Source organism: Protomyctophum parallelum, assembly GCF_964188405.1.
Source record: "Protomyctophum parallelum genome assembly, chromosome: 7".
NCBI lineage: Eukaryota > Metazoa > Chordata > Actinopteri > Myctophiformes > Myctophidae > Protomyctophum > Protomyctophum parallelum.
The window spans coordinates 24,631,204-24,653,789 of record NC_139705.1 but is presented as its reverse complement, the minus strand read 5'-3'; the positions used below and the strand labels follow the sequence as shown (position 1 = coordinate 24,653,789).

General features: G+C 41.4%; 1 protein-coding gene across 1 annotated transcript in view; it reads right to left on the bottom strand.

Moving 5' to 3' along the window:
• Positions 1–14,756: 14,756 nt before the first annotated feature.
• Positions 14,757–22,586, bottom strand: part of espn (espin) — a gene marked incomplete at both ends in the record, with an annotated part of 49,035 nt that continues 41,205 nt past the window's right edge. Inside the window, 4 exons of the mRNA XM_083769722.1 lie at positions 14,757–14,962; positions 15,284–16,766; positions 18,473–18,907; positions 20,945–21,081. Of these exons, the coding sequence (XP_083625848.1) occupies positions 14,757–14,962; positions 15,284–16,766; positions 18,473–18,907; positions 20,945–21,081 (2,261 nt within the window). The remainder of the gene's footprint in view (positions 14,963–15,283; positions 16,767–18,472; positions 18,908–20,944; positions 21,082–22,586) is intronic.

Here is a 22,586-nt window from a genome sequence, read left to right as displayed (position 1 = left end):
TGGACACTCATAAGCGACACTCATGGCATTTAGAGGAAACATGTCATAATCTAAACCTCATGTTTCAAAGGCTCAAGAGAAGGCTATCCTCGATCATAGCAGAGGGGAACGTGTGGGCTCAGGCTCAGCATGATGTGAAGTGAACCATTCATCTTCTTTTTACTTGGCTATATGATATCTCTAGCCCTTTTCGGAACCCTGTATGTAGCCTTAGCCGCAATTTGCAACTCTAGATTATTTTACAATGGGTTGAATCTAGAGTTGCAACAAGCTCCATCCACTTCCTATTCATCATTTTTGGTTTGTGATCTGCTTGTCTTAAATGACGTTAAACTCACCAACATTGCAGCTGCAGTCCAAGCTTGAATTATCCTCTTTCAATCTGCTGAGCTTGTTTTTCATAAAAATCCCCCGTAGACATGTTATGAGCTACTTTCTGTCCAAAATATTCCAAGAGTGACATTCCGAGCCAGCCATTTTGTATTTTTGCAACGTGCCGTAAAACAAGATGTGAGGGGGAGCGCTTGTTTAATAGAATCTTACCTGCGCAGGTAAGACACCCAAAGAAGAGGCCGACGCAGTGCGACGCCCCATCACGCACAGCCTTCTATTAAACAAGCGCTCCCCCTCACATCTTGTTTTACGGCACGTTGCAAAAATACAAAATGGCTGGCTCGGAATGTCACTCTTGGAATATTTTAGACAGAAAGTAGCTCATAACATGTCCACGGGGGATTTTTATGAAAAACAAGCTCGGCAGATTGAAAGAGGATAATTCAAGCTTGGACTGCAGCTGCAATGTTGGTGAGTTTAACGTCATTTAAGACAAGCAGATCACAAACCAAAAATGATGAATAGGAAGTGGATGGAGCTTGTTGCAACTCTAGATTCAACCCATTGTAAAAAAAATCTAGAGTTGCAAATTGCGGCTATATGTAGCCTATGCCTTTTGTATTTGGGATTTATTTAGGATGACATCCCTCCCAAATTAATTGCCATTTGGGATGACATGCCAAATACATCATCCCAAATACAAACGGAAATGGGAAAGGGGCCATGTGATTTAAGTGTAAGTTTCCAACGCAGTGAGTCCAACCAGAACCAGTCAGTCGTGTTAGTTGCCAAACGCTTAACATGGCAATCAACCCGTGACTCACCACACACTCCAGTGCTACATAGTACATTCACACTGTACCCACACACAAACACACCAGAGAGAGACCTGTTCCAGTTCCAGCCCTAACCTGTGCGCTGTACAGAATTAATTCAAAGTACCCATTTCATCCTACACACACACATTGTCTGTCTCACTTGTTTAATATGCATGGCATTTTGAGTCTATGTGGGCGACAACGACAACCTTGTTATTGTCATAAATGACAACTATGCTGTACAATTTACAAGCTAGCTCCCATATTATGTGACATATGCATGTGACATACAGTAATAATCATTACACGACAGCGCGCACCTTTCTTTAACTAGGCTATAATATTGACATAGGCTATTTCATTATTAACAGCTAATAAAGTTCTTCATACCTGATAAGATTTATGCCGCAGCAGCACTCCTAAAGTCTTTCAACAATTTGTCTCAGATCAAGACGGATTAGGAAAGGGAAAAATGTCTGCCTTGCATTCCCATGGTTCACAACAACGAAGTGACACCCTTTTTTCCCCTTTTTCTTTTCACAAGTATGTTCAGTGCAGGGTGCACAACACACATAACAGCAAGCTGCCTGTCTCTCTTACCTGTCCACGACGTTGTTCCGGGAAAAAACGTTTCTTGAAATGCCAGGTCAGTGAGGTTGTCCTGAAATCTTGGTCGTGTTGTGTTTGAGGGACTCCTGCACTCTCCGCTGTGTCATATTATTTTCTTACTCACTCACTTCCTCCTCACTTTGCACTGGCCCCCCGGCTAATCTCTGCGCTACGTCACTACAGGTGAGGCGAGTGACAATCAACATAACAAGCAGTGGTGGAAAAACTATTTACATTTGTAAAAGTATCTATTGCACTGCAGTGTCAGTGTGGAACTGGAAATACCCTCTCCTACAACAAGTGAAAGTCCTGTGTAAATGTCCTTGAGTAATAGTTAGCAGTTAGCCTACTTTCCACCACTGGTGACAATCAACAAGTCAACAAGTCAAACGTAGCCCACTTCGGTAGAGGGACGGTGGACGAATACGGCAACTATTCACTACAGGTGACTATATAACTGTATGTTATGTTGTGATGAATTGAACAAGGTGGACCCTCTTGTGAACAAGTGTAGTGCTTTATTGGGTCGTCCACTAGTCCACTCACACACAGTTAACAGTTTTTTTGTATTGAGTTGTGCTTGAAATGTACTGTAATTCTGCAAACTGTTACTAAATACAATCAATCAAGGTTATATACGTAGCCTATATATAATGTTAGCTGAGTTTCCTACATCAGTTTTATGATTGACCTCCAGACGTTGTCATTTAACTACCTTTGACAACCCAAGGGCGTCCTCTGGTGTCCAGAATCATACACTGCACTTTGGTTCACAACAATCATGCCCTATATGGATTGTAATTTAACATACCAGGTACGAATTAAAAGCAGTTCAGACATATTGTATGATTAAAGATTTATTTATTTAACCTTTGTCATCCTGAAAATATAGCTTTATACATTAGGCAGGCTAATAAACCAACATTCTTATTTCTTATTCTATGTAAGCGTGAGTGAAATCAGTTAAAAGTTTTGAAACAATGACACAACAAAGTATTGAGGGTTACTATATACAGAGTTTATAGAAAATCAAATGGCAAATTATGTTTACATTGTTCTCAATTTCAAACATCAATATGGCATCCAATGAAAGTTAATCAGAATATTTCCAAATTATTGCTCAACAAGGGCCATGTCGTTTTCAAGATGACAGTAGGATATGTACACCACAGCTACTGTGTATATAGATACCTATACTGCTTCCAACATAAATGAAGTAAACAAATAATTGTACATTTTGACAATTATCTTCCAACATGCATTGAAATACATTCAGAAAGACACATCCGGCACAATCCTGAGTTCTAATAAGTCTAGAGATAATAGACTATAATAATTTATAATTTATGCTCTACAAAGACCATAATGTGTGTGAAAAATAATGTCCATACATACACATCCCCAGCGATTATATGGAGATTATATGAAAATTAAAGATTTGTTTGAAACCAAGGAAGGCATTGTTGAAAATCTGCATTTGGAGGGAAATCACACAGCCAAACGGTTAATAAAAGTAGCTGTTTTATAGTAGTGCATATGTGGATTTTGTCACAAACACATTTTCTTTTCCAAAGCTCTACCCATGTTGCATTCATGAATTCCAAAGTGTGATACTCTGGTTTCATTATAAAATGCAGTTTATCCATTTTGTAATATATATTTCCACCTGAACTTATTTTCAGTCAATATCCCAAAGACAAAGATGATTTTGAGAGTTTTGGAAAGCAAAAGTCTTAGATAAAGCACTTCTTAAACAGCAACGAGTAATGTGTATGGTTTTCAGGACAGCAACATATTGTTAAAGTACAGTCTGTGTCATTGTGAATATCTCATTCTGGAACTCTCTCCGCTGTAAATGCACACAGACATCATTTATATGTGATCATCATCATTTATATATCACTTTTCAGTCCGTAAGGAAATCTGCTCATCAAACATTTAGCCGCTAGGTTAGTAGGACAAGACCCGAAATAGGACACAGTCCAAACTGATGTCGTTTCTATACCTTTACAGTTGACACAGTCTTCAGTGTGCAGAATGCAGATGAGAAGCATCGACTACATGGTGTTTTTCTGTACACTTGCTTCATTAAATAAAATCAACTATTAAAAATAGAAACCTTGCATGTTCATATTGAGTTCATATAGTATTATGTAATTCCTCTCTCAGGGCCCCAAGTGAATAGTACACCCATGAGACCTGTTGCGCAAGCTCACAACATTCACAATAATCAAGATGGCAATGTCATAATAATATAATATAATATAATGTTGGACATTTAGGACATACATAGAAAAATATGCAATTATAACAGTGGATGTCTTTTGCCCACTGATAATTAAACAATGACTCAAATAAGATATTGATGTGTTCAACAACATGAAAAAAATATAATAGATGGGCCAGAAATATACAAATTAATTCATAACACAGTATTAGGATGTATTTTCTTACATGGTCTTCATTTCTGGCAATAACATGAAACAATGTAGAATTTTCTGCTATAAGCTTAGTACAAATACCTCATTACTAAAGTAAATTCTATTACTGGACATTGGGATGCTGTCTATGCTTTAGTTGATTCAAGTGGTAAGCTGTTTAATATGTCAACCAGTATGCCACCTTTGAATAAAAACCTATATATCTTTTGTAGATTTAGACTTCCATTCTCTGTATATGGGTAACTGTGGCTGGTGAGGGAAAATAATGTAAATGCAATTACATTTTCCCAATGGCAAAAGTGACAACTTTGATAATACCAGAAGCATGCGAGAACAGTACATCTGCTACAAGCTTCCAATCGATTAGCTTCAAAAAATTACTATAAATCAAACCGTGTCATTACCATATCTGATACTAACGATCACCTTCATATCATTCACATACATCCAGGTTCAGCCCATGTCTTGGACAGAAAAGGATGGAACACATCTATTCAATTCGCTAACATAGTCCATTGAATCCGATACTACTAATGTTAATGGGGGGGGGGGGGGGGGGGGGTGCGTCCATCGATGATCATTGATGAGACTTCGAAGGAGAAGCTTGTTGGTTGCACCAGTTTATATTTCAGGCTAGTTGAACTTTCAAAGCCAAAGCCATGTTCTTGTGGCAACCATAGAGACCTCTGGTACAGTATGTGTTACAGTGTGGTTGGTACAAAGGACATAAGGTGGATGGTATTCAGTGACGGGGAAAGAGGTATGGGATGTGTACACAGTATATGGGAGGTGTACACAGTATAGGGCGGTCGAACTGGGAGGGCTGGGGTGTGGACTGGAGGGAGAAGACTGAGCTCACTGTTTGGCTATGTCCCCTTTCTTCAGGATCATCTGCCTCTGCCAGGGTGCTAGCTTTGTCTCATCATAGCCCAGGGTCCGTAGTCGCTCCAGTTCGGTCTTCTCCTCCCTCTCCTTGGCCAGTTTGTGCTGCTCCTCTTCTTTTCTGAATGAAACCATAAGTACGTGTCGGTGAGTTATAGTAGTATAGTCCTACAGTCTTTCTACATAGTTCATTTTACTCTATACTTTTGAGTGTAGAATCTTTAATGTGAATACAATGGATACTTTATTATTACCTCCACTTACTGTTCTACTGCACTGATTCAATCAATCAATCTTTATTTGTCACATACATATTAAAAAAGTAGTATCTTTAAAACTGCAGTGAAATGTATGTACCGTAGGTCAGCCCCACAGAAGTGAACAGTAAAACAGGACAAGAGGACTAAAGTTCAAAATAAATCTAGCATTAAAAAAAAAAAAAAAAAAATCATGTTCATGGAATGCGAGTGACAGTTACTGGCCAGCAGATGGAACCCTTAGTCTCTAGTTCAGAGTCCATGTTTCAGCCCCAGTTCAAACAAATGGAGACCTATTTGATCTATGTAACATATTATGTATATTTTTGAGGGGGGTAGGCCTATCCGTAGTTCAAGCATTAACAATACCGACTGAGATGTTTTTGGCATTTTCTGATATTGGTTCACATCACTTCACCCCCCAAAAATGACTTATTTCTATCAATTACACACCCCATGAAGGCTTGAATTCCTGGAGATTTTCTTGTTTTTATCACATTCTAAGCCAATGATTTGATGACCGGCGGCAGGGCTCCAGACCTGAGTTTTTCACCAACATCCTGGAACCGTCCCAAAATACAATTTGAACCGTCCCAAAGTGAATGTATACAGTCCCGATTTATTTTGAATGATGATGTCATTCTAACCATTCACACTAATGTGAGGGCAGAACATATAACAGTTATTTAAAGACTTCCAGCATTGCTTTTGAAAGTGGCAAGGAATCATAATAGGTATCAAGGTATCATAATAATCCTTGAAGTAAATGCCTTCTTAGAATCTTTAGATCAGCCCCAGAGGGGTAACCAACATTTTTGGAGGGGTTGCCAGTTGCATTTCTGAATATGTGCAAAGTAATGAAAATCTGAATAAAAATAATAAATCCAAGTGTTCTAAGTTAATATGTTAGTAAAAGCACATAAGCAAATAAACAATACAGAATATTTAGGTAATTAGTAGGTAAAAGCTTTCGGTCTGCGTGTGTAGCGCTGAAAACTTTTTTCACTGACGTGTGTCAGAACCTCAGGCTCAGACACAGGGCTGATCAATGCACAGCCTCAACTTGCCCACTGTGATCTTCTCACTTGCGGGTCGAAGTTGTCATTGTGGGGTGTTAGGTTATAACACCTCTGTGTGTTAGGTGTGTGATATCTTTTTATGGATCTTAATTATCTTACCAATAGCAGGACGCATCCAGCACATTGTTCCATCCACCGTCCACAGGCTGTTGAGAGCCACTGTTTCATGTACAGTATTAATTTGCGACAGTTTCCTTACATATATTAACTTTTGGCTGTTATCATATGAAAGTTTTTGAGTGGTGCAACCACTCACAGCTATGTGTGTGGCTGGGTGGCTGTCCCTGTGTCCAAGCACGAAAATAGCGTTATAGCGTTTGTTCAACAAGTGTCACTGTTTCACAGCCAAACACACACAGGCCAGGGGGAAGGGCTTGTACAGTACTGGAAAAGGGAGGGGTACATTTCTCCTCCTTCTTTCTCCTTGTGCTGCAGGGAGCGCTGAGCCTGTGTGAATGGTCTGTCTGCCTTCTCCCTTGTTTTAGTTTATTTATTGTTTTATAAAAAAAATTCTCCTGTTCAAATAACACAGCATTTTTCTGACTGCTACATGAGGGTACAGACTGCTGCACCTGTTTTGGGGGTTTCTCTCGGCAGTAATTGTTTTCAGTAATAGTTTGTGGCTGTAAGTGTTGCCGGTGCCGCTGCAACATTTATGCAGCGCTGCTAGTCTTATGCTGCCCGTAGGTGCGCACGATATGCACATTTTCGGTGAAAAAACTCCTCTAGTCCCGAAACCGTCCCGGCTGAGATCAATTAAATGTCCCAAATAGATATTTTATAGTCCCCGGGACCCCCTTAGTCTGGAGCACTGACCGGCGGAGTCAGTCGACATTAGCATATTTCCGCTGGTCATCAAATTATTGGCTTAAGAAAGCGACAAAAACAATCAAACAAATCAAGGCTTTGTGGTGTGTATAAATGATAGAAAATAACTACTCTGTGGCTTTAACTGTGGATTTAAATGTGCCATAACAGAATAAAATCAAATAAACATCAATAAATGAAAGTAAAATCTTACCTTTTCTGTTCCCTGCATTGTCCAAGAAAAAAAGAAAAGAAAAGAAAAAGAAAACGTTATTTCTGTCACCAAAATAATAAATATAAAAATCATATAAATAATTTCCTCTCTGAGAACAGTAAACAATCCATCTTTAGTTAGTTACATACCTCTCCTCATCCATCTTCTTCTTCATAATGTCCCTCCTCCAGGCTGGCATCGATGCCAGGCGTGCTGCCTCCTCTTCAACCTAGAAGAGTGGGCAGAGCAGGTGCAGATGACGGATGTATGTGACAGACAGGAGCGCATAAAGAATCATTGTCATAATGCCAACCCCTCTGTCTCACTTATATTCATCTATGAAAAGCATCATCCTTAAATCTGCATATTATTCCTGCACCTATTCTGGATGTGTCATATGCAAACGTTTAAGCGAAAATTGATAGGTGTCTGAAAATGGCAGATCTACAAGCTCACAACACGTTGCAATGCGACACGGTGTGAGGCTGAGCTTATCGATCGACTGTTTTTGGTAAAGATATTTGCCGTAGAAAGAAGAAAGGGGACTCATCATAGACCCATGGGGGACCCTTGCCAACGTAGTAGTCTGCCTGCAAAGCCAAAGTGCAGTAACTATGCTTTTGGACAGACCAACCTTTGTGTATCCCAAAAGTCAAATAGCCTTCGTTACTTTGGGTTATAAACAATTACCTCAAGAACAGATAGTGTAATATAACTTATATGCTGATATCTCATTTGGCTGACCAGTTGAAATACTTTTAAACCCATTTTTTCCCCAGTTTGTATTTACTGCACTTTGTAGGGCAGTATATAAAGTGCAATTTTTTAATCAGTGATTTCTAATTGAAACAGTGGAAAGCCAAAAAATACATATACTATACATTCGTTTAAATTTGTTGACTTGATTGATTGACTGTCCCCCCCCCCCCCACCATAGACATTAAAAGGTAGACACCTCCTTTGTCTCTGGGGCGTTTGTATCTCCAGAGGAGGCAAGCTTAGAGTATAAATATATAATAGAGACCACCAAGAGGAAACCCTGAGGCGAAATGGACATAGTGGCCGAATTTGGTATTGCAGCTCGAGCCAGCATTATGTATTGCGCACGTTCACGTTATGGGCCCATAACACGTAAACGCATGTTTCATACGTGACTGCGCGCAATGATAGTCAACGGCACAGCGCGTTCACGATTTGGCCCAATCCATCCCAGAATGCACTCTGTTCCTACCCGGAAGGAGGAGTGAAATCGCCTAATGCGCTTTAGAGCAACTTAATGCAAGTGGATGGGAGGAGAACTCTGGTGACGTCTCTATTAATATATACTCTAAGGAGGCAAGCTTCTGTGACGCACATGGAAGCTTGCCAAGCTTCCGCGTGCGTCACAGAAGGGGACGTTCGGTAGGCCAATCAGAGGCAATGAAAAATGTTTGTTTTCTCATGCCAATAAAGCTCCTTTGGATTGAATTGATAAGTCCCAGAAAAGACGCGCTGTGATTGGCCAGTAGTAACTTGAGTGGCAGAGACGCAGCGTGCCTTCCGCACTTCCGCTCGACTTCCGCCTTACAGTGCGATGACGAGGCATCTAGGTTTTTATATCTATGGTCCCCTCTACCACAACCAGCTCACAATATCTATGGTCCACAAGGCTGCATTCATTACACAATGGTTCAATCCTTGCAGCATCCAATGTGTGGCCATCAACAGCCATATGTCTTCAAGTGTACTTGAGTCATTGAACCTAATAGTGAATCCTCACTATTAGTTTAATTGTGAGAGTGTCAAAATGGACCAATAAGGGTGTGGTCACAACAAACGTAATGCTTTTCAATGGGAACGGATCGTTTTGTTGCCATTTGCGGATTTCTGCAAAAAAGGAAAGAACGCTCCATTCCAATTGAAAAGCACTAGCAGAATTAAAGGTCTTGTGAATGCAGGGTCAATTTTTATAGTCGGCGTTAAACTGATAATGAGGATTTTACTGTGTGCAGGTTTTTAGCAAACTGAAAGAAAGAAATTAATGGGAAAATGTTAATGAACAATACATGGCAAAAAATAGCAGATCTACAAGCTTGTGTGTTTAGAGCTTCTAGATCTGCTATTTCTTTCTATTTTTGTGTGATGTACAGTAGAATGACGAAGGAGGGCATTAATTACGAAAAAAGGGTAAAATACGGAGATGAGAGGTTTCTGCCTGACAATAATGCAATGTGGCCCTCTGGAGTGAGTGGGGAAACTAGTGGCCCTCTCCAACTTCAGACTTTCCCACCCCTGATTTACAGCAAACACAGGTCACAGTAGTAAAAATGTCTCTGGCATTTATCAAAATGACATAATTCCATTTAGCCACACATGGACACAGTCTAACAGCGTGTGTGCGCACGCATGCACAGACACACACACTGTAACCGGATCGTTTTCTCTTTTTCAGGATGTAAGTATCGGTGGAATCAATGAGAGAGAACGAGAAGAGAGAGGGGGAGGGAGCCATCTTGCAATTCTCATCTTCCACTAACTAGATATACATTACCCCTTTGCATCGTTTTTCGCCAGGCATTTCACTTTGCCAACAGTATCCAGGTAAGCTAGCTGCTGCACATTTAATTTTTAATGATTCCCTTGGGAATTACAGAATGTAAAAAAAAAAAAAGACAAGACAAGAAAAACCCTGATGGATGGATGTCTTTAAATGATCAATTGTTTCTTTGGTTAGATGTGTGTTACATTGTAATGGGCTTCACATTTCCTGTTCACACCAGTTAAATTACATTTGGGTACAAGCCAAGGATTTCCATTTGTCCCGGCGGAGTCACCCATGGCTGCGTCAGTGTAATGTTGTTTATTGCTTATCGCACATACAATGTCTCAGACCCCATGTTGAAAATAGGCAGCAATGTAACAATGTGTGCAACTAGTCACTACTAGTTAGGCTACTAGTGTGTAATTCAGGGTTTCTCAAAGTGTGTGCCATGACGCAAGTCTCAGAATACTTTGATAATATTTGGAATTTATCAATGTGTCATTTCAGTTTAAACCCTCCACTTTGAAAGACGGACGGAGTTTTTTTTAAGTTAAGTTTTTGTGTGTGTCTGTGTGTGTGTTTTTTGTGTGTGATACAGCTGCGCCCTCTGGTGGCGGACGGGTGGTGTTACAGCGTGACACACAGACAGACAGACATAGGTCTCATAGTTAGTGCTCATTGCATTCGCAATCATTGCATTCGCAATAATGGATGTACTCATAACACAAACGGTAGTTTATGTGAATTGATCACATGAAATAAACGCTCCCGGTCTGTAAGGACCTTTAACCACATGATCCTATTCAGGGCATGTCATAATCGTCTAATATTAGCTGAATTATGAATATAGGCAAACATTTGAATTCAAATCCACCATCTTGGAATTTCCAGTCTCGAACAGCAACCAGAAAGGGCAGCGAGGGTTAGAAGCATACCCTACTTTTCAATCAATTTTAATATTTATGGGACCATAATATACAAAACGCATATCCAGCTACACTGATCCGAAAATAAATTGTGCCTTTTCTGTCTTTTTTTCAATGTTTTCTAAAGTAATAAAATCGAGTCTAAAATCAAAATACCCATTGAGACTAATGGCATGATGAAATGGCTTCTGCAACCTGCAGGAGTGGAAATACCTTCTAGCCTTCTAGGCCATTAAAACTGCAGCGATTTCATAACTTAAGTTCTTATAGACCATATTCACACGGCGGACATGTTGGCACTTTGCATTGAAAAATCACACTTGTGGTAAGTGAGCGGTGCCTTTCATCACAATGACGACGTCTGATGATGTCAACAACATGACGTCACGGACATTCCGTCAAACGGACAGACAAGACAGACAGACAGACAGACAGACTGGCATTTCATTAACTTAATGGCAAGATGGCCGCCATGTGATTATGGTGATTTAGCTTTATTTTCTAAACCGGATCCTTGCCGCCCATGGGCGGAGCTTGGGGGGGTTCAGGGGGTGCACTGCACCCCCTGGAAAAAAAAAAAAAAAAAAAAAAAAAAAATTGTTTTTTTAAACTTTAATACCTTCTGGCTTCTGACTGTAGTTTGTAATCATCTCTCTTATCATGATATGATGACTCGCTGTACGGCTGTAGTGCATGTGTGTGAGCTGCTGTACTACCTAAATAACTCATTTTTAGGGGTTAGGGCATTGTAAAAACGCTAAAATAATAAAATAAAGGTTAAAAAAATCGCGCGCGAACGCTGCGCGTGCGCGCGGGTGTCGTTGGCCAAGCAGTCGCACCCCCCAGCGTCAACTTCAAGCTCCGCCTATGTTGCCGCCTGGTTGTGAACTTGTGACGCACAAATTAATACCATCATCACCTTGTACATAAGCTATTTTCAGCTAAGAGATTTTTGTGTAGAGGGAAAAAGTAGAAGTCCTCTGAAGGCCTGTGACAATTTGTCACAGGCAATAAGTCAATAAGTCAATAAGTCAATACCCGTTCGGGGATATGACATACCGAATCCCTACCTCTCTCGCCCCTCTCTCTCTCGGCTCCCTCTCCCCCTCTCTCTCTCGGCTCCACAGGGATTTCTTTTCCTGCTGATTTGTCTGGTTTCCAGGACACTTCTGGCTCTCCCCTTCTCTCTCTCCCCTTCTGTCTTTCCTTCTCTCTCTGCTCCCCTATCTCTCTCTCCCCTGTCTCTCGCCGCCTTCCGTCTCTCTCCCCGTCTATCTGCCACTTATATAACGAGTGTCCCCTGTGGCTCACCCGTTATGCAATGCTCAGCCAATCGAAGCGCAGATTGGCAAACTTTCCAGCTACTCACAGTGCGCAATTGCGCAATATCTGCGGACAATTTCGTCCTCAAATTTGGTCCTGAAAATTTGAGGACACAATTACTAAAATTATTAGATTAGATAATCGCTGTTATTTTCTCATAATCGTTTCCATGTTGAGAATGGTTAATACATATAACCCGTTGCGTTGTGCTCTTGTACATCGGCTAATTACACAAACACATTTTAAGTATAAAATATTAAATATGGTGTATTTTGGCCATAATATTTGTTTATTTTGATTATTGGTGTGGGTAATTTCTTTGCGTATTTATGTTTTTGTCATATCTGCCCTGTGCAACTTTTGCTTACAAGGCTTAAAAGCCGCACAATTCAATTGTTAATCGCAATTACTTGTATTGCAATAAATGCAAGTAAAATGTCATAATCGTGACAGCCCTAGACCTCTGGGGTACCTGGGTCTACAGAAGAATATAGGCTTTAAAAGTAAATTAACTCAAAAACACTTTTTTGAGATGTTAACAGATAGTTGTTTGTGATGTAAGACAATTTCTTCATACTTTTGTGAATTGGTACCATGCCTCTATTTTCTCATTGGATATTTGCTCACGTTTGTAGCCTTTCTCCGCTTTTATTCATATTGTGTTTTTATAAATGGGGGCGTGGGCTGAGCTTCAACGTGCTGAGGAAAGAAAATGCTGAAAGTTGAATCAATGAATTAAGACCAATTTATTTGTTTTTTCTTAGTAAATAGACTGCACCCTCTATACTGTATGGCTAATGTAGTCAATTATGACTCTAACTCCAGCATACACATGTATGTGTACTATGTCAACATACATGCGTATGGTTACCAGGTAATTGCCTCCAATTCTGAACCACAGAGTAAATCAAGAGTCAACTCAGAGCCTGCTTATAGCTCCTGTAAGCTCTGTGTAGCATGACAGTTGGTATAGTATTTAGTACGTAAGAGGGTTATTTGACTGAGATCTTAAGGTTGGAATGAAGGCACAATGAGAGTACGATGGCTCTCTCCACACGTATGACTTTCACAGTGTAGCATTACACGTCCAACAGTTATGTTTCATGCTCACTCACGTGAAACGTGTCGTGAAACGAATGAAGGAACGTTTAGTGATGAAGTCTGATTGCTGGTCAGCTTATCGTACGGTGTCATGTTGAACATGTGTTTCAGACAGTGGTGTCCTTTTAAGAGAGAACGCGGCCATAACATGACTCGTTGTTTTAGTTCTTTTAGGATAGAAATAAGTGGAAAACGTATGAAAACATTCACAAGCTTTATTTCTAACAAACAATTTAAAAACCAGGTAAATTAGCAACACAAATTCAAATAAAAATCTCAGATCAATTCTCAATAACGTCTATATCAAATTATAACGTCATAATAAAAAGTTACATAAAAATGTGTAGTATACTGTATATTTATACAGTATGTATATATACACTGTAGTCTGTAATACAGGCATTAGCTCATAAAAAGAGGAATCCAATAATTTGTGCATTCTCAATTTCGAATGAAAGAATGCTTTTACAAAATCCTATCTTCTCCGAAGGAACATACAGTAGGCCTATATACATGTTTACGTTAAATCAGTGCTATTTATAATCTTGTAAATCTATACTGAAAGGCACACATTGTATCTACATGAATCTAAGGTCACAGACCTGGGACCAAGGACAGCATATAAGCCTTTGAGTAATCTTAGACTCCAGCGAACTCAACACTGAAGACCTACTTCCATGCAACAAACAGTACCGTATTAACTCTTTCTCTACTGACTGGCTACTGACTGAGAAGAAAGAGTTCAAGTGTATTAAGTCATCAGGTATATTATTTATTATATCATTTTATTAGCTTTTCTGTCTCTGAATTTGACTGAAAGGCATGTAGGCCACTTTCATCAAAATGTCATATTCCAGAGTCACTGAGGTCACCCAAAACTAACATTCCCACGGTCTTAGATTTCACCATTAAATGCAGTTTTAAGTATTTATGGTGTTTTACATGGTGTATAAAACCAGGTTTGCAAATTGCAATATATATTTTCAAAGTTCTCCATTTCATTAAAACATATTCTGAACATATCAAACATGATCAGCACGTTATGGCAAATTGTTTACTAAAAACATAATTCTATTAAAAGACGTGTTGTGGCAAAAGTCAAAAATATTTTGTTCAATACACAATTACAAATGTGATGGTTGCAGCAATTTAACATGTCACCTGACATTTTAGATTGCATTCTCCATCCATTATTACATGCTGTACTGTATACAGTATGTGAATGGGAAGACTAACAGTCACACCACACCTAAGTGGATTCTATTTGCGCTACTTAAGTCCCTTACTGTTACATGAAGCCTTGCCGCTAACACACTAGATTAGGTTTCTCTCCCAGCCTATCCTTCTGTGGCATCGATGAGCCTGCCTTGCATGGCTTCACTCTCTGCTCCTTCCAAGTTATTTGGGCATTTGGTGTTTTTTCACATGGCGTGTTCACTCAATTGTCAAATATCGAAAAGCTCCTTTTCCTTTTCTTTCCAGAAAGCGAAGCTTCGGTCAATATATCTGATGATCTCCTCGTTGCTGAACTCTTTCAGCTCATAGATGGCTTTGATGGAGTCTTCATTCGGCTCCTCTCTGGGTGGAGGTTTATCAGTAACGGGAGGAACATCCTTTACTGGAGCCATCTCTGGATTCTCCATTTGCACAGCTGCCACAGTATGCGGTGCTGTTTCTGTTGTAGACTTCTGAGCAAGATTACTGTTCTGTACTTCACTTGTCACATCAGAATGCACAGGTTCTTTTACTGACTTTTGATCAGCGAATGTTACATCTTTTTGAGTATTCTCCACCTTCTGACCGGTGTCATGAGTTGTGGGTTTTGTGGATTGGGAATCCTCTGGTGCAGGTGGGGCAGATGGAGCTGTATATGGTGGAGGAGGTGGGGGATGTGTCGGTGGTGGTGGTGGTGGTGGTTCTTGCATAATGGACACTTCAGGAGAAACAGAATGTAGAGAAGCAGTCATCATACCTCCCCCATCAGGGGAGTTTCCGAAGTACTTAAGCTTTATGTCTTCAAAGCCATCTGACCAGTCTCTCTTCCCTTTCTCAATCTCCCCCATGACCTCTTTGTAGAACTGCCGAATGACCTCCCATGTATGGCTGCCGAGGCGGTCAAACATCTCATAACACAGGAGGTGACGGAACTTGCGTTCTTTGCGGGTCATGCTCATTTCCAGAAGCTGGAAGTAGCCAAGCATGAAGAGATCAAGAGTCAAGCTCTCGTAGCTGACAGGCACTCCGTTGATGTGTGGCAAGAAGTGCTCGGGCCAGTAGATCATCTGTGCATGGCTGAGCCTGCGGATCTGGCGTGTGGGCACTTGGCTCATGATTGTCCTCCAGTGGCCAAGAAGGTTGCCTACAACCTGCTCTGACTTCATGAAGAGGAGGAGCTTGTCGTCCTCACTCTGCACCCCACCCACCTGTGCACTGAATTGATTGTAATCATCCTCTCTAACATCTAGATAATTCCCTCTCCTGCCCATGTGTTTGGGCCGGTAAGACTCAGAGAGGGTGTACTTCCGCCAATGTTCAAGAAACAGGAAGACAATCCTCTCCTTCCTCATTTCAATGCATTCTTGGACATAGCTTAGATCTGTTTGCACCTCCAAAGTTCTAGTCAGCTGATTTTCACTTAGAACAGGGTCTGATGACAGAACCTGGTTGAACTGTTCCATGTTAGTCGAAGCCATTACCTGAGAGGACGCATATGTCTTAGGAGCATGGGATGCAGTGATTATAGGTTCCTCTACAAGAGGCAAGACTGATTCCTCCACTGGAGGCAAATGTCCATTGACAATCGGATCAGGATGCTGACTGGTTGACTCATTGACCACAGGCAGTGACCTTTTGCGTTTGTACACCCTGTTAGCTTGGTCAATTGGAGCCTGTGGCTGACTCTGGATTTCATAGTTGGCCTTCAGGTTCTTCACAGACACTCCACACTGCTTTATCTCCATCTCCACCTCCTCCCTAGAGAAGGACTGCGATCGTCCTTTAAAGCCAGTGGCACCTGATGCTGCCGGGCTTGATGGTCCTGGATTGTTCTTTGCTCCTGGATTGGTCTTTGCTTCTCCCTGAGAGAATCCATTGTCTATTAGATCCAAGATGTCTGTTGGCTTGCCTCCGAGGGTGGCGAGGAGAATGGCCATGTTCTTGAGTAAGGTGGAAATCCTGCTGCACCAGGCTGGCAAGTCTTCTGCCTTGCCATGTACTTGCTTTGGATGCACTGAGAAGTTCTCATGGTTGAGAGCGGGTAAGAGTTGATGAAGCTCTCGCTCTAGTTCCGCCAGCTCCTTCTCTACCGCAGTGACCTTGTGCATAACCTGAATGTTCTCGATTTGCTTCTCGATGCGGATGAGGTCGGCTTCTGTCATCAGCTCCCCAAATGGGCCCAACATGGCTTTGTGGGTGTGGGAGTAGTGCCATTCATGTGGCTGGTAGAGTCCACTTGCAAACTAAATCAGAGGTCAAGGGAGACCAAAAAACAAGAGGGGAAGGAAGGGGGAGGGGGGGGGGTTCCTTCAGCCGGGGGTTCCTGGTGTGAACACACACGCTTCAGTGCAAATCTTCCTCAGCACACAGGATTTACATGGATTTAGTGGTGCAATGGCACTGCCTGATTATACACATAATGCCCCTTACATCAGTTCAGAGTCAAAGGTAAAGAGGGCTTTGTCCTTCTCGAACATACGGTGGAAATATCATATAAATATCATAATATTTTGAATGATCAAGCAGCCTCTGAATCATAGTGTTACTGATTTACATTGTGTCTACATTTTTACATTGCAGACATAGTACGTCATCTACTGTCCTAGCTTTTTAATCCTACTCTGATTTGCCTCTAACATTTTAACAAAAAGGTAGAGGCAGGTTACATTTCTAGGTTACTTTCCGAGTGGTAAAAAACTTGCAAGTAAAATCTCTTTGAAAGAGATAGCATTGGAACTTCAAGGACACCACATGGACATTTCATCTTGCAGGACTAAAGTGCTACTCAAATACAGGGTAGTATCAAATAGTGATTGACCTGTAGTGTGAATAGGCCCGGCATCACACCACTGAACCAGCATGTAACAACTTAGAGCTGCATGGCCCATCACCAAACACTGGTCACCACTGTGAGGCTGGTGGCCAAGTGTGCCATTGCCGTGATGGGCATTGTAGCCAAGTGTCCAATTCACTGCACTTCACAGGGTCTCTAGCCAGGCACAGCTAGGCTATGGAAATAGGAAAGAAAAGAAAACATGCACAGAAGAGAATTCTTGCGCACATGGATGCGACTTTAAGAGACTGATCATCATTTTTAAGAGAAACAATTTGGATTATTTGTGGAAAAGTAAACTAATCTGTGTAAGTAACTGTAGTGAATATATGGGAAACTGTGTGTGCTGATTATATTTTACCTGTTATATTTTAGGAGATTTACTGTTAATCACCTCAGTTCAAATGATTATGTCAACAGATTGGAAAATAAACTAATTAAACTAAAAGTAGAAATACTGTAGTTCTGTTCTAAAACAAACTAATTAACTTAATTATCTACTGTTCTATTAGTACCAGGCAGGCTTAGACATGTAACTGAATGCAAACTACTAAGGCAGAATATTTGACACTGTCTACTTAGTGCTTGCGGATATCGGTGACCTAATGACCTTGTGTTCTATGTTCAACTAACAGTTGGGCATTAGCTGACACTCTCACCCTGTATCACCAGAGGTTCAATTTGACAGGACACATGGCTATTGATGGGCAGAATGCCCTTCACATTATCAAACACGCATCCTTTTGACTATGGGATGGTTTTTCTAACCCCTAGGCCACCCTGTCACCACATATAACATATAGTTTAAATAACTGATGACAGCAAAAGCTCAATCAAAAAATAAATATTTGGACATGCATTAATTAGACATGCATTAATGCTCAAAGTGAACTTAGTCTAAGAACCACATAACTCCACACACTGCAACTCCTGTCTCCTGCCATCCTCTGTGATTTAAATAAAAATTTGTCCCATTTTGGGGCAAGTCCAATTCACAGAGGCACAGGAGGGATAACTGAAACACTGCAAAACACCTCCCACATTGCTAAATCCTGAGCGTTAGTTTAACCCTCAGGATTTCGAAGTGCACAGATCGCATCCCACACTCGTCACACTGACCTTGCGCTTGTGATCCTCTTCCTCTTGCATCCTCGCCTGAAGCTTGCGCACCATCACTTGCCTCTTCCACTCAGGAATGGCTTTGCCCTGTTCGTCATGAGTGGGCACAAGAGCTTCCACAGCGGTGAGGCTGGTCTTTCGCCCCAGCCCTGACGTGCTGCTGACACTGGTGCTATTTCCATTGACAACGGCGCCGGAGGCCAGCTGGTCACAGCTCGTGGAGTTGGACATAGTCTTGCCCGAGCCGCTGGAGCCCACAGGGCTGGGGGCGTTGAGGACGGGGCTGGGAGCAGGGCTCGGTGCAGGGCTGGAGCTGGGGGCGGGACTTGGTGTGGTGGGCAGTGAGGCGACGTTGGAGGATGGTGGAGATGAGGTCTTGGCCGGCGGTGGTGTAGCTGGGCGGGTCTGAGGTGGAGATGTGGTGCTTCCCTGGAGAGGAACAAAGATGTGAAGGAGTGGGACAGGAGAGGTTGTGTCAAAACGGATATAGTGTAGTTAAAAATTGTAGGCTATATTGGCCTGAATATAAGACGGGGACTAGACTATTTGACATTCAATGTTCTTTTTCCACAAATGAGTAACAATTCATTCATCCACACATTTCATTACAACTCATGTAAATCCAGCATTATGTCATTTGTTGTTGAGTCACGGTTACTGACTATGGAGGACAATGACTCATGTTAGTTCTTTTCCCCGGCCCAGTTCTTAACCTCTGACAGGCTGTGCATTCAGCAGCATGTTGACAATCAAGTGGCATGTTGATTCATCTGACTAATTTGCTCTAAAATGGTGACATTGTCATGCAGGTTTTTAATTGACTGAGGTCATACCTTGCGCGTTGGTCTCAAAGTAACAATGGCAACTATGTGCGTGCATGCGTACGTGTCACACACCTACACATATACTCTTTCTCTATCTCTCTCTCTCGCCCACTCCCTATGCACACAACACTAAGCTTAAAAGAATTACGCTACTTGTATAACGCCAGGAAATGCTGACCTGTTAAAGTACTTTAAATGCTTTGTAATTGATCATCTATGTATGTAAAATATATATTTTTCAGTGAATCTGGGTACCGGTAGTCGTTTTGACAAAAAACAAAGTCTATAGACTATAGTATAGGCTGCCACATGGCGTTATTCCGAAAGCTAAATGTTGGAGGGGCTAGCGGATAGCGGCCCTCAAAAATCTGACACTACACTACAGCAATCTGACGCTGTAATTCCCACTCCAGCTGCGAAGGAATTGTTATTTAAATGCTACATGTTCGAGAGAGAGGAGACTGACGGAGCGAAAAAGAATCGACACCAGCTCCTGTTCCCACACCGCACCAACATGGAACATACCAAGGGATCACCGGCTTTACACAGTGGGAAACTGGCTAGAGTGAGTGACACTTAGGGATGGAGCTGGAAACCTGATACCCGAAAAAACCCGATAACAAGCTTATTAAGTACCTGGCGTAAATAAGCATCCATGCTGGCACAAACATGTTGGTCTAAAAGTGTATTGATACCTACCAACCAGAGCTGCCCGGGTAAACAAAATTACGCTTTTAAAGTGACGGTACACATATTAACCAGTTTACAGTTTCTTCAATATTTTCCTAAAGTAAAAAGGTCAATTGCCCTCTGTCTGATAGAAAAGTACCGTATTTGAAGGCCCTAGTACAATGTAGTGGAAGTGATATTGTTTGGTTAAATACATTTTCTGTTTATTGCGAACGCAGTGAGCCACTTACTATGACAGCAGGGGCTGAGTGTCTGTGTGTGTGTGTGTCACGCTGTGTGGTGTCACGCTGTTACACCACCGGCCCGCCACCAGAGGGCGCAGCTGTGGCACGCACGCACGCACGCACACACACACACACACACACACACACACAGGGCGCAGCTGTAGCACACACACACACAACCACACACACACGAGCTGCGTTCGCTTCACGCGTTTGCGCGTCTTACTTGTATTAAAGAGCTTAAGATACATTATTACAGTACTATTCATAATATATAGCCATTTAACACTTATTGCACAAATGAATGGTTGTTTTAATGTTAGGCAAACATATTTGTTGTAACGTTTGTCATCTTATCTTGCCACAAACTCAGTCACTCACAACTGGCCAATAAAAAAAAGATACTGGTTCTATTCAGAATTTGTCGTCTCCTGTCTTTCCACAAAATAATACAAAATGCTCGGTAGTGGGCTCAATACGAACCCGGCTAGATAGCCTGATCTATAAGGTGCTTATTATCAATAAAAAGTAACGAGCTCCATCCCTAGTGACACTCCATCCATGACCATGACCCAATGTGAATACCAAACTGGACTTTCTCAAATTACCAATAACATAGTCCATTACATAAAGTAATATGTGAAGAAATTTGTGTAGTTTGTACATATGATTGCTGCACTGCATATGTCTATATAAATATGTATGGCAAGCAGTAGCAGTGGACATACATTGGGCCCGCTGTTGGAGTAGACCGTGGTGTAGCCTTTAGTGTGAGGCGTAGGCTTAAGGTTCTTCCCTGCTTTGATCTCTGCCAGCAGCTCTGAGTTGTCGCCAGTGGGGGACATCATATTGAAAGATTTTGTGCCTGCAGACAAAAGGATAGAGAGGAAAAGTGAGACCAGGGTGGAGAGAGAGAGAGAGAGAGAGAGAGAGAGAGAGAGAGAGAGGTGGACAGAGGGACACAGAGAGAGCAAGAGAGAGAGAAGGGTGGTGTTTCAGTGTTAAATATTTCAGCTCGTGCGGCAGGCAACAATGCTGGGAAAGTTAATGGACAGTAGGGGTTGTGGTGGTCAGTGAGGAGAGAAATCTATAGAGGATTAAATTGCTATTATTTTTATTAATGAAATATGCATGGCACTTCAATTGCCATGCATATTTGTTTCTTCGCCCAGCCCTGTAGGACACCATACACATGTCATCGGACCAGGGCACCCAGGAAGCCATTGAATACTTTAACAGTTTGCAAAAAAAAGGTACAGTGGTGCGATTATACAAATAGTGCTGACACAAAAAGACTTGAGGGCTTATTTCCATTGTGGTTATGTCTGTGTATTCATCGTCTACTTGTATAGGGAAAATAATATATCTATATATATATATATATATATATATATATATATATACCGTAATTTCCGGACTATAAGCCGCACCTGAATATAAGCCTATATAAATTTTGAGAAAAAATCAAATGTGTACATATACAAGCCGCACTGGACTATAAGCCGCATAGAGGCCATAGCCGGCCATAAAGATGGATTTATTAAGTCCCCTAGTGGCCGTTAGCTGTAAAAATCCATAGATTAGCCACACCGTTGTATAGGCCGCAGGGTTGAAAGCATGGGGAAAAAGTAGCGGCTTATAGTCTGGAAATTACGGTATATATATATATATATATATATATATTCCACATTTTGGTTTCATAGTAATAGAACCAATTTTACCCCTTGTTTGTGCCGAATCTGCGTTGAACGAGATCACTGGTGCTCCCTCTGGTGTTACGCTTGTGTGTCTTTTAACGTTATTGAAATAGTTTGACAGGTAAATGGGTGCCTCTGTAGTATTGTGCATCTTGAAGACCAAGGCCCATTGCAAGTTGCTGTACTCAAGCCTGTCCTCTACCCTGAGCCATCCCGCCCTAGCATAATGAGCAGGCGTTGAGGTGTGAGGTCAAGTAGTAATCTGACCAGTTTGTTTGGGGATGTCTGAAGCCTTGTTTTTAATGCCTTCGTGGTGCTATGGTACCATGAGGAGCATGCATAGTCCAAGTGACATTGGATGAGTGTGATTGGTGTCTGTGGAGCAGGAAAGAGTTCAATGTCTTGACCGACGAGATCCGAATGAGATCAAAGCTGTGACCTTACGGTTAGGGGAAGGTCTCTCAATGCTATCCTGCTGATTCCATAAAACAATCAAATGTGGGCCATTCTTGGCTGTCACAGAATTCTACATTGGCCATACCATTTTCTGTAACGGACATATAATATAGTAATAGCAGAGAGACCTACATTTAAGGAGGACGAATTGTTCCTCATTGTGAATTCTGTATTTATTTTTATTGACAACTTTATTGAAGTTGTGGAGCTACGCTGA